Source organism: Mesoplodon bidens, assembly GCF_964165515.1.
Source record: "Mesoplodon bidens genome assembly, chromosome: 3".
NCBI classification, from domain to species: Eukaryota; Metazoa; Chordata; class Mammalia; order Artiodactyla; family Ziphiidae; genus Mesoplodon; species Mesoplodon bidens.
The window spans coordinates 39,778,079-39,798,973 of NC_138178.1; the positions used below are offsets into that span (position 1 = coordinate 39,778,079).

Below are 20,895 nucleotides of genomic sequence, written 5' to 3' on the forward strand. Positions count from 1 at the left end.
TGGAGTGCAGCAGATTCTCCATAGATAACATCTAGTTCATTGGTGTGTGTGCGTGTGTATGTGTGTATGTATATACACACATATGTAATATCTATGAATTAATCTACCTAGCGAAACTTTGAAAAGACACATGTATCACATCTGAAATCAAAAACATTCCACATACAGGCCCTCTATGAACCCATGTATGTGCCTAACAAAACTTGTTTACTGTCTAGTATATTCCGACAGTTTTCTCCAGCCATTCCAGAGATGATGAATCATTGATTCTGAACCATCCTTGATTAGTGGGAACTTCTAACATGTCAAGTTTCTCTGCCCCCAGCCCCTCTTCCAACTGGTTAATGACCTTAAAAAGACCCTTAGCTGCACTACTGTGCCTTTAAAGGGTCTTCTATTTGAAGGCATCTTGGGATTCACACATTTGTGTATTAGGGCAATGTTCTGAGTGTGTTTGGGAAGTCAGCAGTTCCAGATAATATTGACAGCAGCCTTCTGGCCAAGGTTGACATTATCCAGCTCAGGCTTGCTCCATACTGGTCTTTCCCATATGTCATTTTGCTTTGCGTCACCACTTAAGTCAGTGACAAGATCATTAATATTGGTGTTCGCTAACCCCATTGACACACACATATTCTGAAAAGGACACGTTACACTGAGGTGAACTTTAACTTCCATTATGAAACACTGTAGGGTTTTTAATAGAATGCTAACAAAAAATATGGTTAAGCAATTAAAAAAATAATAAAGCAAACCTGCTTAAATAGCTATAATCTCAGGAGCTCAAAATTATGCCTTTTGTCCTGGGAACATAAGCTCGTGAGAACTAGGGAAAGTAACCTGTTAAGCTGGAGGATTTAAAATAGTCTAGGCATACTAGAAAAGTAGTTTGAGCATCACTTCCATGCTCCTTGCACATGGTTCACTTAGCAGAAGACAAGACTGGCTTTTCTCTCTCTTCAGTCCCACCATCCACTGCATCCTCAGCTCCAGGGTTGCTTCTGTGCATCTTCTACCAAATACAGAAAACAACAAAAAAAACAATTTCTGCACAACTTACTGGGTCTTAAAGAATCTCTGATCCCTCTGTTGCCCTTGGCACTCTTGGCATTTTATTTCCTCACAGTGCTGCCGGGCAGCAGGAGGTCATGGTTGCCCTTACGCGAGGCATTTGAAGCCCCAAAGAAATGACGTGACCAGTTCCTGATTGCAAACTGTTGTATTCACAGCAATGCTGGGCTAAGAACCCGGATTAGAACCTGGGACCCTGTGGCCTCCAACTGTTGCTCCTTGACAAATCTCCTCTCCTGCTAGGATGATTTGACTTTTACAGGATCTTGATTTCCATTTTAATAATCCCAAGACATCCCTTGACTCTGCAAAGGAATTAAATTTAAATACATAGGCTACATTTTATCTTGACATTTTCTTTAGAAGGCAGGAAAAAGATAAAAAAGGAAAACGGGGACCAGGTATTCATTCTTCCCATCATGAGAGCAAAATCCTTCTCTTTCATTAGAATCGTTTGCTCAGATTCTCTTGGGACAGGTGTAGGGCCAAGGGCTGCTCTGCAAGCCTCCAGGCTCTCTAGTTACCCCTGGAGACACCGGGAAAACTCTGCATCTAGTATTCTAAATCTCTGTGGGGAACGTACAGTGTCAGCATTAAGTGATATGGCTTAAAGATAGGCTTGTCAGTCTAATTGATCTTGAGTCATTGCCTTTCCTGTCAGAGCTGTCTGTCTCCTTACCCATAATCCTCATCACTTTGATAGCCCGCCAGGAATATGGGACTTGGCCCAGCCTTGCCTTCATCCAATAACATTATGAAATTGATACTGACACTTCCATTGGCACTAATTTCTCTAAGAGACTGGAGCCAGAGGACAAGTGGTTTAGCTTCATGGGAGTTAAGTTTTCCAAGTAGATCAAGATGGCCTAAGATTGATTGACCTGTACCCTGAGGAAGGGGGGAAGGAGGAGGGAACAGAGGGAGAAGAGGGAAAGGAAAATCAATGGCTGCATCATCATTATCATCAAGTGATATTTATTGACTGTCCAAGAAGGACAGTTTGAAGATACATGCCAGGTCCCTCCAAAGACTGCTTCAAAGGGAATTTAAAAAGTTAGGAGGGAAGCAAGTTGACTAGAGTGGTTCACTGCTCCACTTGTGGTATCGCCCCCTTGTGTCTGGAGTCTGAAACAGCAATTGATTCTACCCATGACCATCTTTTCTCCAACCTCTACTCCCATGCACAGGAGGCCCAAGGTACTTTTATTAGGGAGACTATATCATTTATCATCCAAACCAAAGGAGGCACTATTGATAAATATCCTGGAACAACAGGTATAAACAAGGACAGTCTTGGGAAAATCAGGATGTGTGGTACCCCTTTCAGTAATTAAGAACAAAGCATATCTGAGCTAAATGAGGAGATGCTGTCCCTTTGACAGGGTTTAATTCCTTACCTGAACCTCCTTTAGGTTAATGGATTCACCAGGAAATAGGGTTTTGATGAGGAGGTACCGTGAAAATAAGAAGTTTTTATGAACTGGGAGGTTTAATAATATTACCTAATCTGGAAGTCAGTATAAGAATAACGCCTTAGGGTGGAATAGGGAGGGTGAGAGGGAGACACAAGAGGGAGGAGATATGGGGATATATGTATATGTATAGTTGACACACTTTGTTATAAAGCAGAAACTAACCATTGTAAAGCAATTATACTCCAATAAAGATGTTAAAAAATAAAAATTAAAATAAAATGAAGTAGTTTTGGCTAGGACTAGGATATGGAAATCTCTGTTTTCAGAATTCTGTTGCAATAGGATGTGACAGGTAATCACACAGAGGTGGGAGAATCTCACTAGTGAACTTAAGGTTTAGTCAACCGTGTCTTTTTTTTTTTACTTCTTTTTATTGAGGTGTAGTTGATTTACAATATTGTGTTTACAATATTGTGTTCAGGTATACAGCAGAGTGATTCAGTTATATCTGTATCTATATCTATAGATAGATAGGTAGATAGATAGATAGGTAGATTTATACACACACAACATATGTATTTTTTTCAGATTCTTTCCTTTTATAGGTTATTACAAGATATTAACTATAGCTCCCTGTGCTATACAGTAAATCCTTGTTGTTTATCTATTTAAAAAAAAAGAATAACGCCTTAAAAGTGATTGCAGGAAGTCACAAAGTTGAAGAGGAATGTGCGTTTTCAGATTAGATGGTTAGATCTTTGGATTCCTTTTCCTTTGTACCAATCTGGCTCATGTGTCCATCTTTAGAAAAATTAATGGCTAACTCACTACTACTAGAATCTCCCTCACCACCCCGTTTTGGGGTATTCGGTTTGAGTGTTTGATGTCCTTGATATATTATACTTTAGTACAGTATATACATTACCCACAGACATACTTTGGTGAGATGGAGAAGGGGTGAAATTGTAAAGAAATGTAGACCTTAAACACCTGTTTAATGACCAATAAACTAGTGTTGCTTTATGTGTGAGTTCATACGTATTCTTGCTCAGGAGTGCATCTGTGTGAGCACGCATGGGATTTCCAGCATGTTTATGAGGGTCTGGTGGGAAGCATGCATGTGACATCATTATCTTGCCCTGTGTGACTAAAGGGGCTTCTTAGAGAGTGTGGCACTCTGAGTGCTGGCCTGGCCAGTGGAGCCCTTGCAGGGGGCTGGAGGGCAGGTGTGTAAATGGGCACAGATACTACAGTATATAAAGCGTGCCATGCAAGGGAGGCAATCACAGAGTTGATATGATGTTATTTTGATTGATTTTGGTGTTGTGTTTATACCTTCACATGCTGGAAATCGATGGATCCTTTGCACCTTCCCCAGTTCCTGTGGCAGCACTGCTTGAATGAAATGCTTATATCATATTTACGGCTTTGTGAAAGGGATGAGTGAGCCAAGAGATTAATAGGGGCCGCGAGGCCCTTGCTCAACCACTGCCCAGGCATGTGGGGAGAAGAGGCAGTGGCCGAGGTTCAAGGTGCCTCAGAGGTGATGGTCGCCGCACTAGGGAGAGAGTGTCTGTAGGGCAGGAGGGAAGGGGAGTCCTCTGGGGTGAGGCACTGACTGTTTGTGGGGATGAGGGTGATGGTCCTCAAAGCTAGAGCATTTGCGGGGCTGGGGATCTTCCTCTGGTCTGCCTTCCTTTCTCTCCTGCCCTGGTTTAGGGTCTCCTATGTGCCACCCCACTGCCCTGGTCACATCTGTAATGTGGTCCTCATCACCTGTGTCATGTCCCCTGGTCTATTGTGTGCCCCCGTTGTAGACCTGGGAGTCTCTTCTTGGCCAGGCGGCATCTTCTTTTCCCTCCCTAGTGCATGGCTCAGAGTCTGGCACAGAAGGCAGTATTTGGGAAGGATGTGGGTGGGAAGGCCTGATTCAGAAGGTGTGGCATGAATCAGGAATTCAAATGTTAGGATTCTGGAACTAGCTTAGTGCTAGGATCCCTGGGAACTTGCCCCTGGAAGGTTAAATGCCCATGACGTGCGTTCCCAACTCAACCCAGAGCCTGAGGTTTCTCCAGTTTTATTACCATCCTTATAATGCCCTTTCATTCCTTATGCCCGCCCCTGCCATTCAGACCCAAGCTGAGAGGGAAACAGATGGGAGATTTGGTGGTGTGAGTTGAATTGTGTCCTGCAAAAAGATATATTGAAGTCTTAACTGGTACCTGCAAATGCGATCTTCTTTGGAAATAGAGTCTATGCAGATGTGATTACGATGTGTGTTAAGAGTAGGTGATACTGGAGTAGGGTGGCCTTATAAAAAGAGGAGAAGAAACGTGGAGACAGACACACACAGAGAGACGAAGGCCACATGATGACAGAAGAGTGATCCATCGACAAGCCAAAGAATGCCCAAGGACTGCCAACCACAAACAGGAGTGAGGAAGGGGCAAGGATGGATTCTACCTAGAGTCTCAAGAGAGAGCATGGTCATGTTCAGGGACTTCTGGTCTCCAGAACTCTCAAAGAATACATTTCTGGTGTTTGAAGCCACCCAGATTTTGGTATTTTGTTACAGCAGCCCTAGGAAACTAAATGCACTCGGGGCGGCAGTGCTTACTGATGCCTGAGATAGCATGCAGACAACACATATTTTCTAACTGCCTGCTGTATTAAAAGCATTTTACTAGGACCTCAAAGAAGTTCAAGGACATACAGGAGAGAGTTCTTGATGTTTAGGAGTTTATGATCTAGAGACTTCAGGACCAGCCGAGGAGCTCGAGTTGGGATGAGCTAGGAAATGGGTCAGTGTTGACCCCAGGATAGTCTAACAACAGGACAGTTCAAATGTAGGGGTCAAACAGAGATATGACTTCCTCATAGTTTTCTAAGGACACAGTGTTTCTAATGAAAATCATAATACAGATGATCCCTGACTTAAAGGTTCAACCTTATGATTTTCCGATTTTACCTTCGACTTACGATTTTTCAATTTTACCATGGTGCAAAAGCAATGTGCATTCAGTAGAAACCGTACTTTGAATTTTGATCTTTTCCCAGGCTAGCCATATTTGGTATGATACTCTCTCGTGATGCTGGGCAGCAGCAGTGAGCTGCAGCTCCCAGGCAGCTACGCGATCAGGAGGGTAAACAACCGATACACTTGGAACCATTCTGAACCCATGCAGCCATTCTGTTTTTCACTTTCAGTAAAATAGTCAATAAATTACATGAGATATTCAGCACTTCATTATAAAATAGATTTTGTGTTAGAGAATTTTGCCCAACTGTAGGCTAATGTAAATGTTCTGAGCCTGTTTAATGTAGGCTAGGCTAACCTATGATGTTCGGTGTATTAAATGCATTTTCAACTTATGATATTTTCAACTTACGATAGGTTTATTGGGGTGTAAGCTCATCATAATTCAAGAAAGAGCCATACCGGTCAATGGCATAACTAAGTTCCAAAGTAAAATTTCAAAGGACGGCTCAGTGACTTGTCCGTGGAGATATCCTTGCCAAGGATGCAGGGTGAAATGCTCCTATCATAGGACCCTGAGTCCCGGATGTACAGCCTTTTTGGAATTCCTGCCTTGCAGATAGCTGGGCCTGGGAGATGTGCCAACCAAGGTGGGCAGGTGCCAACACCTGGTCCAGTAAGCAGTAGGTGAGAGGCCACAGAAGGGCCGGTGAGCACCAACAATTTCCTATCATCTCCGCCTCTCTCCTTGCATCTCTCCCTGCATCTCTCCTTGCATCTCTGCAAGGGCAGGGAATATGGTCCCACAGTGAGAGGGTGCAAGGTTCAGGGCATGCACAACCCTCAGCAGGTCAGGAACTGTTGACCTCTGTGGGCACCAACAGAGAACCCTGGGTCCCCGTCTGGAGACCACAGAGAAACCTGGGCATGTCTTGACAGCCCTGTGTCTCTTCCAGTGACAACCACAAGAATCTGTGTTCTTTGGGATAGTTTCGCTGGACACTCACAGCGCTGACTTTGACCTTGTACTGCCTTTTGTGAGGCAGGGTCTCCTTTTGTCTGGGTTTCTTATGCTTCTCTTTCACGTGCGTTGGCCCTGTGGTTTCTAAGTCAGTCTCATGAGTTTCTAATTTTAGAAGAAGAGATTCACAGCTAAACTCATGAAATCTCCGATCTTCCACAAAGATCCATCTGGTGGGGAGTCCTCGCAGCTCCCAGAGACACCACTTTGGATCTTACTCCCTAGATGGAGAATTGCGATCCATGGCCACCCCTGACACTTCTAGAGGGATTAAGTTTGTTGTGAGCTCCAAAGAACACTGGATGGGGAGTCAGAAGAGCTGGGTTGAAGTCACAGCTTTCCCCTGAATGTGCGGTAGGTCATTTCAACAGCTCTGAGCCTCAGTTTCCTCATCTGTAAAATGGGCAATGTAGTCTCTATCTTGAGTATCCCATTGGGTTGCTGTGGTAATTGAGTCCATGGATAAGAAGGTGCCTTGGAGCAGTAAAATGTCACACAGATCCGAGGGTTTCCACTGCTATTAGATTATGGGGTTTAATGCACCAAATCATAAGATCCCCATTCTAAAAAGCTCTAGGGTCTGTAACTCTCATTTTCCTCACTAACTTGGGACTCCTAGGAGGCCTCAGACCTTTCCACTGAGCATTTTCTAGCAAAGGGAGAAATGTCTTTTTGTCTGATGTAAGGCGATGGGCTCTGTACCAAGCCCAGGGAGAGCTGTGTGTGAACACTCAGGGCTTGGGAATGAGTTTACAATCTCAGACTCGTCTGGAAGAAGCTGTTGGACTTTCACGGTTTCTCTCCAATCTAAATTCAGGCCTCATTTCAGCGTCTTTGATTTAGGGGCATTGTAGTTCAAGTGTTTTCATTCTAGATCTCACTGATTTGAGGCCGTATAATTATGTACCATAAGGTAGGTAGGGGAGTGATTGAGATTATGGTCTCTGGAGTGCAACAGCCAGCTACAACCACGACGCTGTCACCTACTACCTGTGTGACTTTGGGCAAACTGCTCAACCGCTCTGACTCTAATTATAGGACCCACTTCCCTGAGCCACTGTGAGCCTTGAATGAGAAAGAACAGTGCCCGCTGGTCAGTAAGTGCTCAGCAGACATCAGCTATTTTTACGGTGTTTTGTTTGAGCCTATGAGGCCATCACTCTGCAGAAGGAAGCAGGGTTTTCTATAGGTGGCACTATGCCATGGCATCACTCCACAGGTACTTAGAAATACCAGGCAAGGGGTTTCCTCCTGACATACCTTGGATAAACTATTGCCCAGAAAGCAGTGTGGCAGGACCAGGCAACTGTGGGAAGCTTTTCTAGTGGGGAAGCCCCCCGTGAGCCAGTGCCTGTAAGGTCCCAAGTTTCTCCTGAAGAGTTTTGTCTCTACCTCTTCTAACTAGCCATGCCTCACTTTAATTTAAAGAACCTCACATTGAAACCATCCACAGGTCAACGGATGGGGTTTTAGATATTGTTTCCCACTTGTGAGCCAGGTCAAGTCAGAGGCATCTGGGCTTAGCCCGCAGGAATTTGGACTCTCATTCTCTTGGTCTTAGTGTTGAAATCAGATTATGCAATATAGTTAGGGGAGTGAAAAAAGTGACATGAGTGAGGGGGTGAAGGACATGGAGACATTGGTGATCCAACACGGCAACACCTAGTATAGCATGCTCAGCATGCCTTCATTCACACACAGTCCCCAAGACGATGGGGGAAATCTATGGATAATTCTTTAGAGGAAATAAACGCCTCTATTTTGGGGTAACACTGACTAGTACAGTGGCTAATGCTGAATTTAGAAAAGTTGAGATTTGAGCTATAATCCTTGGACAAAAACACCAGGGTACTGTACTCCAGTTGGCTTATACACGCAATCGGAAGGTGACTACTCACTTCCTGTTTGTGCCTGGGATGTTCTGAAATACTATCTGCATAAAGAGTGTTTGGAGAAAGCTGATGAGAATTGCCTTCCCTCCAGGCTGCATACTTCTACCTTCTCAGGCCCCTTGCTGCCTGCCACTCTGTCTATGAACTCCTGGTTGCCTCTGCCAGCTACAACCTGGTGCATGGGTTGTGGGTCTAAAGTTCCCTGGAAATGTCATGAGCTGCCTCACTCAATGAAGCCAGTCCTCTTACAAATGAGTCTCAAGGGAATAAAGACTGGGCATGGAAAGGAGCTGTGACTGACTCATCATAACTTGTCCCAGTATCAGAAAAACAATGCTGGAGGGTCAGGGAGCATGATGCAGTGAAATGAGCCCAGACTTTGAAGTCAGATAGACGTGAGTCTGTCCACCATTTATTAACTGTGTGACCTTGGGCAAATGATGAAACCTTGAGCTTCAATTTCCTCCACTGTGTTACTGGGATAACAGGATCTATCACCAGGGTTGTTGTGATGATTAACCGAGATAAGGGAAATCAAGTATTCAGAGAGCCAGTCCTGCCTTCCCTTTCCTTAAATGTGTGTTCTCTGGCTGGTTGTTCGGTAGCATCATTTTCAGTCTCCAAGCAATACCTCCAAGCTATGAATGCTTCGAGGCATGAACAAAGCCTTTGGTTCCTGTAAGAGGCTGGGAGGGAATTGGAGCCAGAGAATAAAGCTTACCTTTTGGGAAAAGATTCAGGGAGGGGAGTGCAAAAGTGAGGAGGGCACGCCTTGTTGGGCAGCCTGCAGGACCTGGCGAGCCCCAGAGATCACAGTGGCAAAGACTGTCAGAAAGCTGGAAGAGGCAGAGAGGGGAGGGACCACAGGAGCTGGTCCAGGAACAGTTGGTGACTTGTCCCCAGGTATGCTCTTGGGCACAGCCTATGTTCATTTGGCCTCTGTCCCACCTCTGCCAATAAAAATTAAGAAGCTGATTTTCTTTTGTTTGCCTCTGAGGACTAAGCCCTTTTTATGAGACTATAAATGGAATCCCTCTCTGAGCATGGCTGGATTTTTAATTGTGTTTGTTGTGCTTTCACTTATTTTGTTTTATGAGTTCCGGCTCTCAGATTTGTTGATGCAAAGCTCTCACCCACCAGGGACACGTCAATGTTTGATTTTTATCAGTAGGAAAAGGTTGAAGTTTTTAAAAAATCATTTTCTTAATCCAAAGGTTGGCTTGTTTGCTTCGTTCTGACACATTAAAAAACCATGAGACCCATCCAGGTTTGTTGTTTTCTTATACTTCCCAAGTCAGAGTGAGGTAGGGTGGAGTTTTTTTTCAACAAAGGAGGCCATGCTCTGGCTCTTAGTGGAACTGTATTAGATTAGATTAGAGCTTAATTTTGGGACAGAGAGTTGGGAGTAGGCGTTTAAGATGAATCACATCATGGAGGACAATAAGCCCATCCTTTTCATAAGACACTTTTGTAGAGATTTGTTGAGGATGGTGTGAAGCATGCTCATTGTCTGAAGGAAAGGATTAAAGTAAAATTGTTAAACATGAGACGACTTCATTCCTGAATTAGTCAGCATGAACTGGGTTATGCTGATAGCAAACAGCACCCCTGCCAATCTCAGTGATTTAAAACAAAGCTGTATTTCTCACTTATGTGTACCAGGTGTTGGCTGGAGACCCCAGCTCTATGTCAGCCTCACTCAGGACTGCCTGGCACTCTGCCTCATGCTTCCACAATTGCCAAGGCAGGAAAAAGAAAATGTGGCAGATCACACGCTTTTAATTTTTTAAAAATTGAGATGTAATTGACATATGACATTACATTATTATATTAGTTTCAGGTGTACAACATAGTGATTCAATATTTGTGTGTATTGTGAAATGATAACATCCATCACCACACATAGTTACACATTTTTTTTCTTGTAATGAGAATTTTTAAGATGTACTCTCTTAGCAGCTTTCAAATACACGGTACAGTTTTATTAACTATAGTCTCCATGACGTACATTATATCCCCAGGACTTGTTTTTATTTGTTTGTTTTTTATGATTTCACATATAAGTGAGATCTTACAGTGTTTGTCTTTCTCTGATTTATTTCACTTAGCATAACGCCCTCAAGGTCCATTAATGTTGTTGCAAATGGCAGGATTTCCTCCTTTTAGTGGCTGAATAATATTCCATTTGATATACATATCAAATTGGTTGATATATACCAATTCCATTTGGTATATATATACCACAGCTTTATCCATTCGTCAATGGACACTTAGGCTGTTTCCATGTCTGATCTATTGTAAATAATGGTACTGTGTACGTGAGGGTGCAGATATCTCTTTGACATAGTATTTTCATTGCCTATGGATATGCAGTAGTCCCCCCCTTATCCATGGGGGATACATTCCAAGATCCCCAGTGGATGCCTGAAACTAAAGAAAGTACCAAACCTTATGTATACTATGTTTTTTTCCTATACATCCATTCCTATGATAAAGTTTAACTTATAAATTTGGTACATTGATAATAAAATAGAACAATTATAATAATATACTGTAATAAAAGTTATATGAGTGTGGTTTCTCTCTCTCAAAGTCTCTTATTATACAAATTTAATGCCTTTTCCATCTTAACTGAGTATTTACCGTGCACTGTGGTAGTAACTTTTGCAGTTTGAGGTGCAACAGCAAAACTAGCATGAATTTCTTTTTCCTTCTTCACTGTTTTACCGATAGAAGATTGGTTCTTACTGTAGATCTTAGCAACCTCAGTGTATGATTTTTTTCTTTCTTTACTAAGTCGAGAACTTTCACCTTTTCAATTAAAGGAAGCACTTTACAGCTTCTCTTTGGCATATCTGAATTGCCAGCATTTCTACTCTTGCATTAGGGCCCATTATTAAGTAAAAGAAAGGTTACTTGGACTCAAGCACTGTGATACCATGACAGTCGATCTCTTAACCCAGCGGCTACTAAGTGACTAATGGGTGGGATGTGCTGGACAAGAGGTGATTTATGTCCAGGGTGGGATGGAGAGGGACAGTGTGAGATTTCATCACACTACTCAGATTGATGCACAACCTAAAAGTTATGAATTATTCATTTCTGAAATTTTCCATTTACTATTCAGACCACGGTTGACCACCAGTGACTGAAACTACGGAAAGCAAAACTGTGGATAATGGGGGGACTCCTGTATTCTCTGAAATGGAATTGCTGGAATATATGGTAGTTCTATTTTTTAATTTTTTGAGGAACCTCCATATTTTTTTCCTGCAGTGGTTGCACCATTTACAATCCGAACAACACTGCACAGGGGTTCCCATTTCTCCATGTCCTTACTAGCATGTGTTATTTCTTGCCTTTTTGATGCTAACCATTCTAACAGGTGTGAGGTGATATGTTATCAACACACTAGATCTTCAAGCTTCCATGGGGAAGCGATACAGATCACTTCTGCTCATTTTCATTAGCCAGAGAAAGTGATAGGGCACCGCCTCACCTCAAGGAGTGCAGAAAACTGCCTTCCTACCAGGTGCCTGGAAATACTTGGTGAACAGCAGTCATGATGACCACAATTTCTAAAAGGGTTTTCTGAATTGCTCGGTGAGATTGCCACCTCTCCACGCCCCACTTTGGAAAGAAGTACAAGGATAAATGAAGGAATATAGAAATGGATGGATTCTGGCTCCAGGATTTTACAATCTAGCCATAAATATTGGCCTTGACTGCCCAAAGTTATCTTATATGGGTTGGTTCAGCCTGGAAAATATTTGGTGACCTATTCCTAGGTGACTTGATTCAGATGTGATGTTTTGGCTTCTTTAATGGGCTCATGTGTTCACACCGAGTTCTGGCTATTTATAAAAAATACTAGGTGTCAGCCATCCTATTGAGAAATAGGGTAGTTTGGTGGGAAGAGGAAGAACTTTGGAGATGAACATAGGTTCAGATACAGGCTCCGTCACTTCCTGGCTGAGTGATTTTTGGGCCTTTCACTGTTGTGGCCTCTCCTGTTGTGGAGCACAGGCTCCGGACGCGCAGGCTCAGCGGCCGTGGCTCACGGGCCCAGCCGCTCCGCGGCATGTGGGATCTTCCTGGACCGGGGCACGAACCGGTGTCCCCTGCATCGGCAGGCGGACTCTCAACCACTGCGCCACTGGGGAAGCCCTGGCTGAGTGATTTTTGAAAAACCAAACTTATTTGAGTTTTCCAGTTGATTGCATGGGGATAAAAGTATTTTTTGGAGGATCAAATGAGAACAAAATGCCCAGCAATATTTCTGGTATATAGTAGGTGTTTAATAAAAGTTGGTTTATTTTTCCTCCCTTTCCCTTTCGTTGTAACCACATCCTTGGGACTCCAAGTCATTCCTTTGGAAATTGGAGACTTCCACTTCCACACATTGCCTGGGCAAATGCCAGAGTGTAGAGTCAATGACTGGGTGTTCTTGGGGCCAAATGTCTGAGAATTGTTAATGCTTTGTAAGTTAGGGTGTTCGTGGAACAGAAGGGGATTTAGGTGACAAGGGTAAGAAACACTGGAGAGATGATTCTAAGGAGGTTCTTCCTCAGATCTGAAAGAGGCAGTGAGTGTTTCTGTGGTCATGCATTACCAGGGAGGCTGCTGCTCTTTCTTCTTTCATTGTATGCAATGCACTCCTTTCCTCCTCCCCTCCCCTTTTGTACTGTGGACCCTGAGTCTCCAGAGGCTTCTGAGGCTGCCATGTCCCTGCAGGCCTTGTGGTGGCTTGCAACCCCCAGCTTCCCTGCGATGGGGGCCCTGCCCACCTGAGTCAGAGCTCACTGTACTGCAGTGAAATTCCACCTGTGTTCCCATGAGAGACCTTTGCTTTCTGGGGGAAATTGAGCCCTACGCTGAATCAACCACTTATGAAAATCTGAGCCATCCCTGGCTCTGCTCCCTTATTTTTTCCTATAGAAGGAGCAGGGAGGGAAAGAGAGACTCTGGAAAGACAGTTTGGACCATCCTGCTGGGCAGGACACCTGTCGGGGCCATCAAGCTGTCTCTAATTATCTAATGGTTCTATTATGGTGTGATTGGGGGAACAAAACCCACCATAGGTCTGAAGGGAAAAAAAGCCACCTATTTGGGAAGAGAATCCTGTGATGGGAGTGTCTGAGCAGACCTGTCTTCCCTCAGGTCTCTCTCAAAAGCTTGAACTTACCAGAAGGGCTATAAACCCGTTTCCTTCTTTTTGTTTATTAGTGCTGCATACCAAAATAAATGTGCAATTAGGAATGGATTAGTGACAACAGAGAGGCCCATCACAGATAACTAGACGTGTGTGTGTGTGTTGAGAGCTCAGAAGACAGCAAGCTTGACTCCTCCTGACCTGCCTTAGGGCTCAGAAAATAGAAGAGAGCTCCCCACACAGCTGAGATGTCCCCTGAATTACTTGTCCCTTCTTTGTATCTTAATAAATTCTTTTCTGTGGATATTCAGGTGAGAAGAAATGCTTCCTTTCCCAGAGGGACCACAGGTCTGTGGGTTTCCCCCTGAGGCAAGGGACAGGAGAATCAGCCAGACTTGGGAAGGGAAATTGATTCTTGGAGTGGATGCTGGTTGCACATAAAGGTATAAAGGTATAAAGATAAAGAAGTTACCTTTCCAGAGCATGATACATAGGAAGCACTCAATGATAAAAATGATGATGATGGTGATGGTGATTTCTCTAGCTCTTCAACCCACTATAATATGATATTTTCCTCTACTGTTCTATGGAAACTGTTCTCATTAAAGCCGCCTTCTTATTGTCAAACGCAGTGGCCTGATTTCATTCTTCATCTTACTTGGCCTCTGTATATGATACTCTTCAGCTTCCAGAAGTTCTCCTACTTTGACTTCTAAGACAACAGCCTTCTCTGGCCATTTCTTCTCATTCTCCTTTTTCAGCTCCCCTTTCTCCATCTGCATTTTAAGTAGTGGGTCCTCCAGGGCTCCTTAGTCTGCTTTATTCTTTTATTTCTGTTGGGTCTTTGTGGGCCTCCCCATCCATCCTCTCCATGGCTTGGGAGACTATAGAAGGACACTTCTACCCATGGCTCTTTCCCCAGCCCTTTTCAGATTCCAGAATAAATAATGCCGAGAAAGCTGACACTGTTTTAAAGCACAGGCTTTTGGACCATTTTGTTGCTCACTCGCTTTGTCCATTGACTTGATGAAAGCAGATTCGAATGTCCAATGTTCTGTCTTCTCCAAACTCCTCCTGATTTGGTGTCCTTCCTCCATGTTGCTGTAACAACCCATGTCCTGTAATGCTGAGAACAGAAAGGGCCAGTGTGTCGGGGGCCTTCTGTTGTTTGGTCTTTTGGGAACTGGATCCCTGACTCCCCTTTCCTTTTTTGCCCCTTTGTTTTGCTGAACCTTCCACTTCACGTCACTTCCTAAGAAAGGGTGAGGTAAATTTTTACATGTCAGCAAATATGTCCCTTTTGCCCTTACTATGGGTGGATACATTTTTAGGTATAGAATTCTAGGTTGAAAATTTGTCCATCAGAATTTTGAAGGGATTTGCTCAGTTACAGTAACAGTATTAGGTTTTTATGGAGAATTAGGCTGTCTTTCTGATTCCTGTTCCTTTTGAAATATGACCTGTCCCATCCTCCTGGAAGCTCTTAGCATCTTCTCTTTATCCTCATGGTTCTGGCATTTCATAACTTTGTGTCTTGATGTGTGTGTGTGTGTGTGTGTGTGTATGCACCCGCGTGCACGCATGTGCATGCATGCATGCTCTTGTGTATGTGTTAATTGTTCTGGGAACTGCGTAGATAATATTTTAGGCAAATTTTTCCATATTTTTTTATTTTGGCCTTTCAATCTTTCTCTTTCTGTCCCTCTCCCTCTGTCTCTCTCTTTCTCTCTCCTTTTAATCAGATGTTGGATCTCTAGATCGAGTCTTTAATTTTCATATCTTTTCTTTCCTATTTACCACCTTTTTCCTTTTTGTTTGACTTTCTGGGACATTTTCTTGACTTATCTTCCATTCTTCTATGACTTTCAAATTTTGATGATCACAATTCTCAAGGATTCTTTCTTGCCTTCTAATTGGTCATTTTAAAGTATCATCTTGTTTTCTGGATGCAATGTCTTCATTTATCTTTCTGAAGATATTTTTTAAAAAGTCTTCTGCTCCCTGAATTGCCTCTGCTTCCTGCAGGTCCCTGATTGTGTGTCTTGTGCCCCTCTTTCATGCTGAAGCTTTGCTGAAGTGTCTGGTGATCCTGGACTGTTTCTTCGTATTTAGGAACTGAACACTAGAAAGCTAATAAGATCCTGCTTTGTGTGCACGGCGGAGCTTGTCAACTGTCCCGCTTCACTAAGGCATGATTGCCATGTAAGCTTGACTTCCTTGGGAGACCCTCACATGTCACTCTCCAGAAGTCCATTTTAAGGCATTTAGTTTCTCCAGAGAAGCATTCTCTAATCTCCTCTGGGGTGGTGGTATTTGAGGCAAGACCAAGGGTGAGGTGGCTGGGTAAGCAGTGTTGTTCCTGGTTTCTGTTGTTTTATTTATTATTTTTAAAATATTTTTTTATTTATTTGGCTGCGTCAGCTCTTAGTTGCGGCATGCGGGATCTTCACTGCAGCATGCGGGATCTTTCGTTGCATTGCTCAGACTCTTCCTTGTGGCACGTGGGCTTCTCTAGTTGCGGCAAGCGGGCACCAGAGCACATGGGCTCAGTAGTTGTGGCACATGGGCTCTCGAGTGCGTGGGCTTAGTTGCCCCACAGCATGTGGGATCTTAGTTCCCTGACTAGGGATCGATCCCATGTCCCCTGTGTTGGAAGGAGGATTCTTAACCACTGGACAACCAGGGAAGTCCCGTTTCTGTTGTTTTAGGAGCAAGAAGAAGGAGCTCTGCCTCGTGCTTCACCGCAGCCCTCCCCTGAATGTTTCAGGTTCAATTTCTCTGGGATGAAACCACTAGACTCTGATGGATGTGGGGGGAGGTGATGGCCGGGGCGACTTGTTCCAGCCCCAAGCCTCACTGCAGCCTTCCTTGGTCCCCTGACCCTTCAAGTACTGGGTCTCCCCAGCAGAACTGACTTCCTGTCATGATTCCCTGCCACAGACCTGGTGGTCCTTTCTTCCCTATCTTCCTCCTCTCTGTAAGCGAGCTTTTCGTCCTTTGGTTTCTCAACTTCCAAAACGTTGTTGAAATACCTCATTTCCTCTTGTCTCCCCTCTTCCTCTTTGTGCACCAATATTTCTTTAATTCCTTTGTATGTTAATAGCATTTGGGGTGAGCAGGCTATAGACCAGTGTTCAGCATTCCATGTTTAACTGGAAATCACTGTGAAGTGTTTCAGAAAAGTTTACAGGGTATTTTCGAGGACTGGCCTCTTTTTGCAAGGCACGTGATGCCTTCGAGTATTTGGGCAACCCCTTACTGCTACTTTTTTCACATGGTCTCCAAGCACAGTCAGACATTTGTCGTGGATTGAAATAAGCCTGTCTGTGCGGACGGAGTGGAATTCAGGGTCCTCAGTTTGCATTTACCCATCCTCCATTTAGTTCTGCCTCATTGGCGCTTCACCTTGCTATCTGATGGGAAATATTCTCCCCATAAACTTCAGTAAGATGTAAGTGGATTTCTGCAGTGGAAATATTGTTCAAAAGCTGCAAAACCAAACCACAGCAGGTGCTTTGTCTTGGGACCATGTGTCTTGCAAAGCAGCCATTTAAAATGCCACTTGTAGAAAGCCACAAACAGTCACAGCTAATTCACTTTACAGGAGTTTTATTTGTACTTGTGGGAGAATCACACCACCAAACAGAATCATTTCTCTACCAAGACAGCAGCATTAATCATCTTTCTCAACTTGTGTTCGCAAATCACCTTATTTACTGGTTTTCTTCTTTGGGTTAGAATATGGTGGCGTTAGGGTTGGTGAAGATGCAAATGGTGTTCTCTGAAGCCATTGGGGCAAATATGGAACTTTCAAGAGTGGGTCAGCTAGCCCAGCTGTCTGTAGGCTAATAGTATTGCAGCCTGAGTGCTGTCACTTGTGGAAGCTGGCCGGAGTTAGATCCAAGCCCACATTGGGCTCGCCTGTCTGTGGGCCGGGGAGGGTTGATAGCAGAATCCAGGGAAAGTTACTTCATACTCCTGTGGGCATCTGATGGCCACTCTGAAAAGTTTCTCAGCCTCCAAGGTCCTAAAGAGAGGCTCCAGATCTTAGCTGGACTTGGGACTCACAAGGGAGCTTTTAAATCCTGATGCCCAGGTTGCATCCCCAGACCAACTGAATCAGAATCTTTGAGGGTGGGACCCAGCATCAGTAGTTTTGAAAGCTCTTGAAGAGACAAGGGACAGGCTGCATACTACCGCTAGGTCATTTTTAAAATCCTGTTGTTATATAAGCAAAGAAACTTATTTGAACTTTTAATTATTTTGAACTAACTTGGATTGGGGGAAGTGGGAATACTTCATATCATAATCATTTAGATTCACTCTTATTTTGCAGCTGTTTCCATGGTGTGATGAGGTAGATTTTTCTCCCTCTCGTGAAAGAGAATTAAGGGGTTATTCTCAATTCAGAATCCAGAGCATTCAGGGGATACTCTTCCAGTGGATTTTGCTCCTATGGAAAATGTGGTGGGAAAAAGAGTGAAAAGGTCTGTGGGCAGGGCTGGGCACTGGCTGGATGTGACTTCACCGGGGTCCTGTGTCTCTCCTGGTGTGTGCAGGCCCTGTGGCTGTCATCAGTGGCGAGGAGGACTCAGCCAGCCCGCTGCATCACATCAACCATGGCATCACCACGCCCTCGTCCCTGGATGCCGGGCCGGACACAGTGGTCATCGGCATGACTCGCATCCCGGTCATTGAGAACCCCCAGTACTTCCGTCAGGGACACAACTGCCACAAGCCAGACACATGTGAGTACCACAGTAGAATGTTGTCCCTTCTGGGGAGGGAGGGTGGCATGGCGATAGACCACGTAGCTGGGGTTCTGGAACCTTCTGGGGTGACCTACCACCTGCTAACCTCCCACTCTCTAAGAGACCCTCCCTCTTTGTTTCAAAACTTGAAGAATAGCCTGGGCGAGGGGACACCACTGGGACAGAGTCTCCTGGGCAGAGCGGGCTCGGGGCGGGGCGGGGAGCAGCCTGGAGGCAGGAGGCCCAGCCCCACCTGGAGAGGTGCTCCCAGTAAGGCAGGGGGCACAGACACGGCTGGTTGTACCTGTGCACCTGGCCTGTGTATTCAGGAAATGTACCCTGACTCTGTCCAGACAACAGCCCCTGAGGTCGTCAGACCCGCTGCCCCAGCCTCCACTAGAGGGGAAGGGAGTGAGGGGCGGTGAAGACCTTTCGAATGGAAACCTCTCTCTAGCTGCCCCTCCAGTGCCCCGAAGTGCACGTTCTGAGAATCAAATCATGGCCCCGGTGCTAGGACCCTTCCCCTTCCCGCTACAGATGTCTCCTTCAGATCAGAGGGCTCAGGGCACCTGCTTCCTTATCTCTCTTCCCTCCTGGTGGTTCAGCCCCTCCCTTTGTATTTCTGCTGAGTCTGCTAGGGCCTCTCCCCGTTCCTGGTGCCTCCGTGGCTTAGTCCTCCATCCAGCAGCTGTTTCCCTTGCTGTGTCCCCAGGCTCAATCTAGGCTCAGCGACTACAGTGCACACCCCTCCCCTCCCACGGCTTCTGCTCCCAAGAAACGGTCAGCTATGTCAGGAGAGGGAACAGAGACACCTGGAGAGTGCCTTAGAGCTAGAAGGGACAGAAGGGATGGGGTAGGTTAAGGCCTCATCTACAGACAGGAAACCGGAGGCTCTGGGAGGCTGAGTCCCCCTTCCCTGCCCCGGGGGCTTCTGCCAATCTGTTCTCTTTGTCTGGTCAGCTGGTCCCAGGTCAGCCTAGGAAGAAATGCCTCTGGTCTTGCTCTCCCTGCTGGTGGAGCTCTCTATACTTGGGCTATGCTCTTTGTAGCTCACAGAACTCTTGCTGCCCCCTCTCGTCCATCTTATAGCAGAGTGGGCATCCAGCCACCCTGTCCACCTTGGCTTCTGTGTTTCTGCCTCTGTTTTTAGTGAGAGGATTGCCACAGGGGGAGGGACTGGGCTAGAATCAGGGTAAGGTCATCATTTACCTCCCAACCTTGATTATCCTCCAGAATCTGTCTCAGTGTTTATCAGACTCCCCCATCAGTACCAGTTAGAGGAAGGGTACTTGGGTTCTGGACCAGGGCTGGGCAAGGGAAGAAAGATACCTGCATTTCAGATAAACAGTGGGGAAGACAGTGCCAAGAATGGTTCTACTCTGGCTAAAGCTCTCACCTCACATCAGGGTCATCCTGGACTGACCTCGGTGAGGCTGGGAGGAAAGCCCTTCTGGGATGGTAGCATGGGTCCAAGCTCGGTCCAAGGTTGGCGCTGCTGAGCTTTCTAGAGTGATATTGGTATTTGAATAGAGGCTTGGCATTGCTGTTGAATATACAACTGATTCTCGTTATTCCAAGTATTCTGTAAAGTCACTTTGACCACTAAATTAGCGAACACTGGACCATTGTTCCTAAGGGGGAATCCAGGGTTAGGTTCATGCAAGCCTCTGGTCACAACACTTTTATCAGCTGATCAAGATGTAACCTGTATTATGTGTGCTTCTGTTTAAAGACACCTTAATACATACTGTTGGTTCCTTAACATTGAACTTATAGTGGCCAACAGCACTATGACTCATGCCTGAACAAAGCTTATCACACACACCTCTTTTCTCCATAAGGCACATCGCAGCCTTCTCACTCATAGGAACACTAGACAGAGCTTCAGCACTATGCTTGCGGCTGCTTTAAACTGAGATCTCACCCACGAAAAGCACAAATATGCAAAGAAGGTGGCATTGGATAGACCACGAGAAGGACACTTGTTTACAGTATGAGAGATGAAACGAGAAAGCAGAGCATGGCTTTTTAACCTCAGCTGGGAATGTGCATGTGGGGTGACTCAAATTTGTCACCACTTCTCGAATGTTTGTGAATGACTGTGAAAGCGCTGTGTGTGTGTATGTTCTGGGGTTGCACATAAATTGTAGCGAGTAGGTGAATTCATAAAGACAGAATCCGGGAAAAATGAGGATGGGCTTTGTTCCCTGTAGTGGAAACTCTGGGCCCTGGGGTAGAGTAGGGTCCCGTGGGCTCCTGATACCAGGTGGTGGCATAGTTTCCAGATGGGGCGAATCTGGCATGTGGGGAGGAAGATCCTTCTGGGCCATCAGAATAAGTGGGCACCGTGGAGAGACCGGTCGGTTCTGAGTGTCCTTTGATGTCAGGACCCAGCTCCCAGCCAAGGAGCTGTTGCCCTGGGAAACAGTGCAGAGGAGAAGCGTCTCCACAGCTCCTTGTGTTTGTGACTCAAAGCAGGCGGCCTTTCTACGTCCAGACAGCACTTCTGTGTACACAGGAAGGGGTCGGTGGAGACAGAGAGGAAGCAGGTTTAGTGACAAGACTTGAGGGAGGAGGGAACAAACAAGACCTCATCAGAGCAGAATCCCTGGATGA

The 20,895-nt window shown here is 45.1% G+C and overlaps 1 protein-coding gene across 6 annotated transcripts in view; it reads left to right on the forward strand.

Annotated features, from left to right (window-relative positions):
• Positions 1–20,895, forward strand: part of NTRK3 (neurotrophic receptor tyrosine kinase 3) — a gene marked incomplete at its 3' end in the record, with an annotated part of 367,342 nt that overhangs the window by 206,185 nt on the left and 140,262 nt on the right. For all 6 annotated transcript variants that reach the window (XM_081228488.1, XM_081228489.1, XM_081228490.1 and 3 more), the window contains one exon: positions 18,088–18,276. In XM_081228488.1, the coding sequence (XP_081084614.1) occupies positions 18,088–18,276 (189 nt within the window). The remainder of the gene's footprint in view (positions 1–18,087; positions 18,277–20,895) is intronic.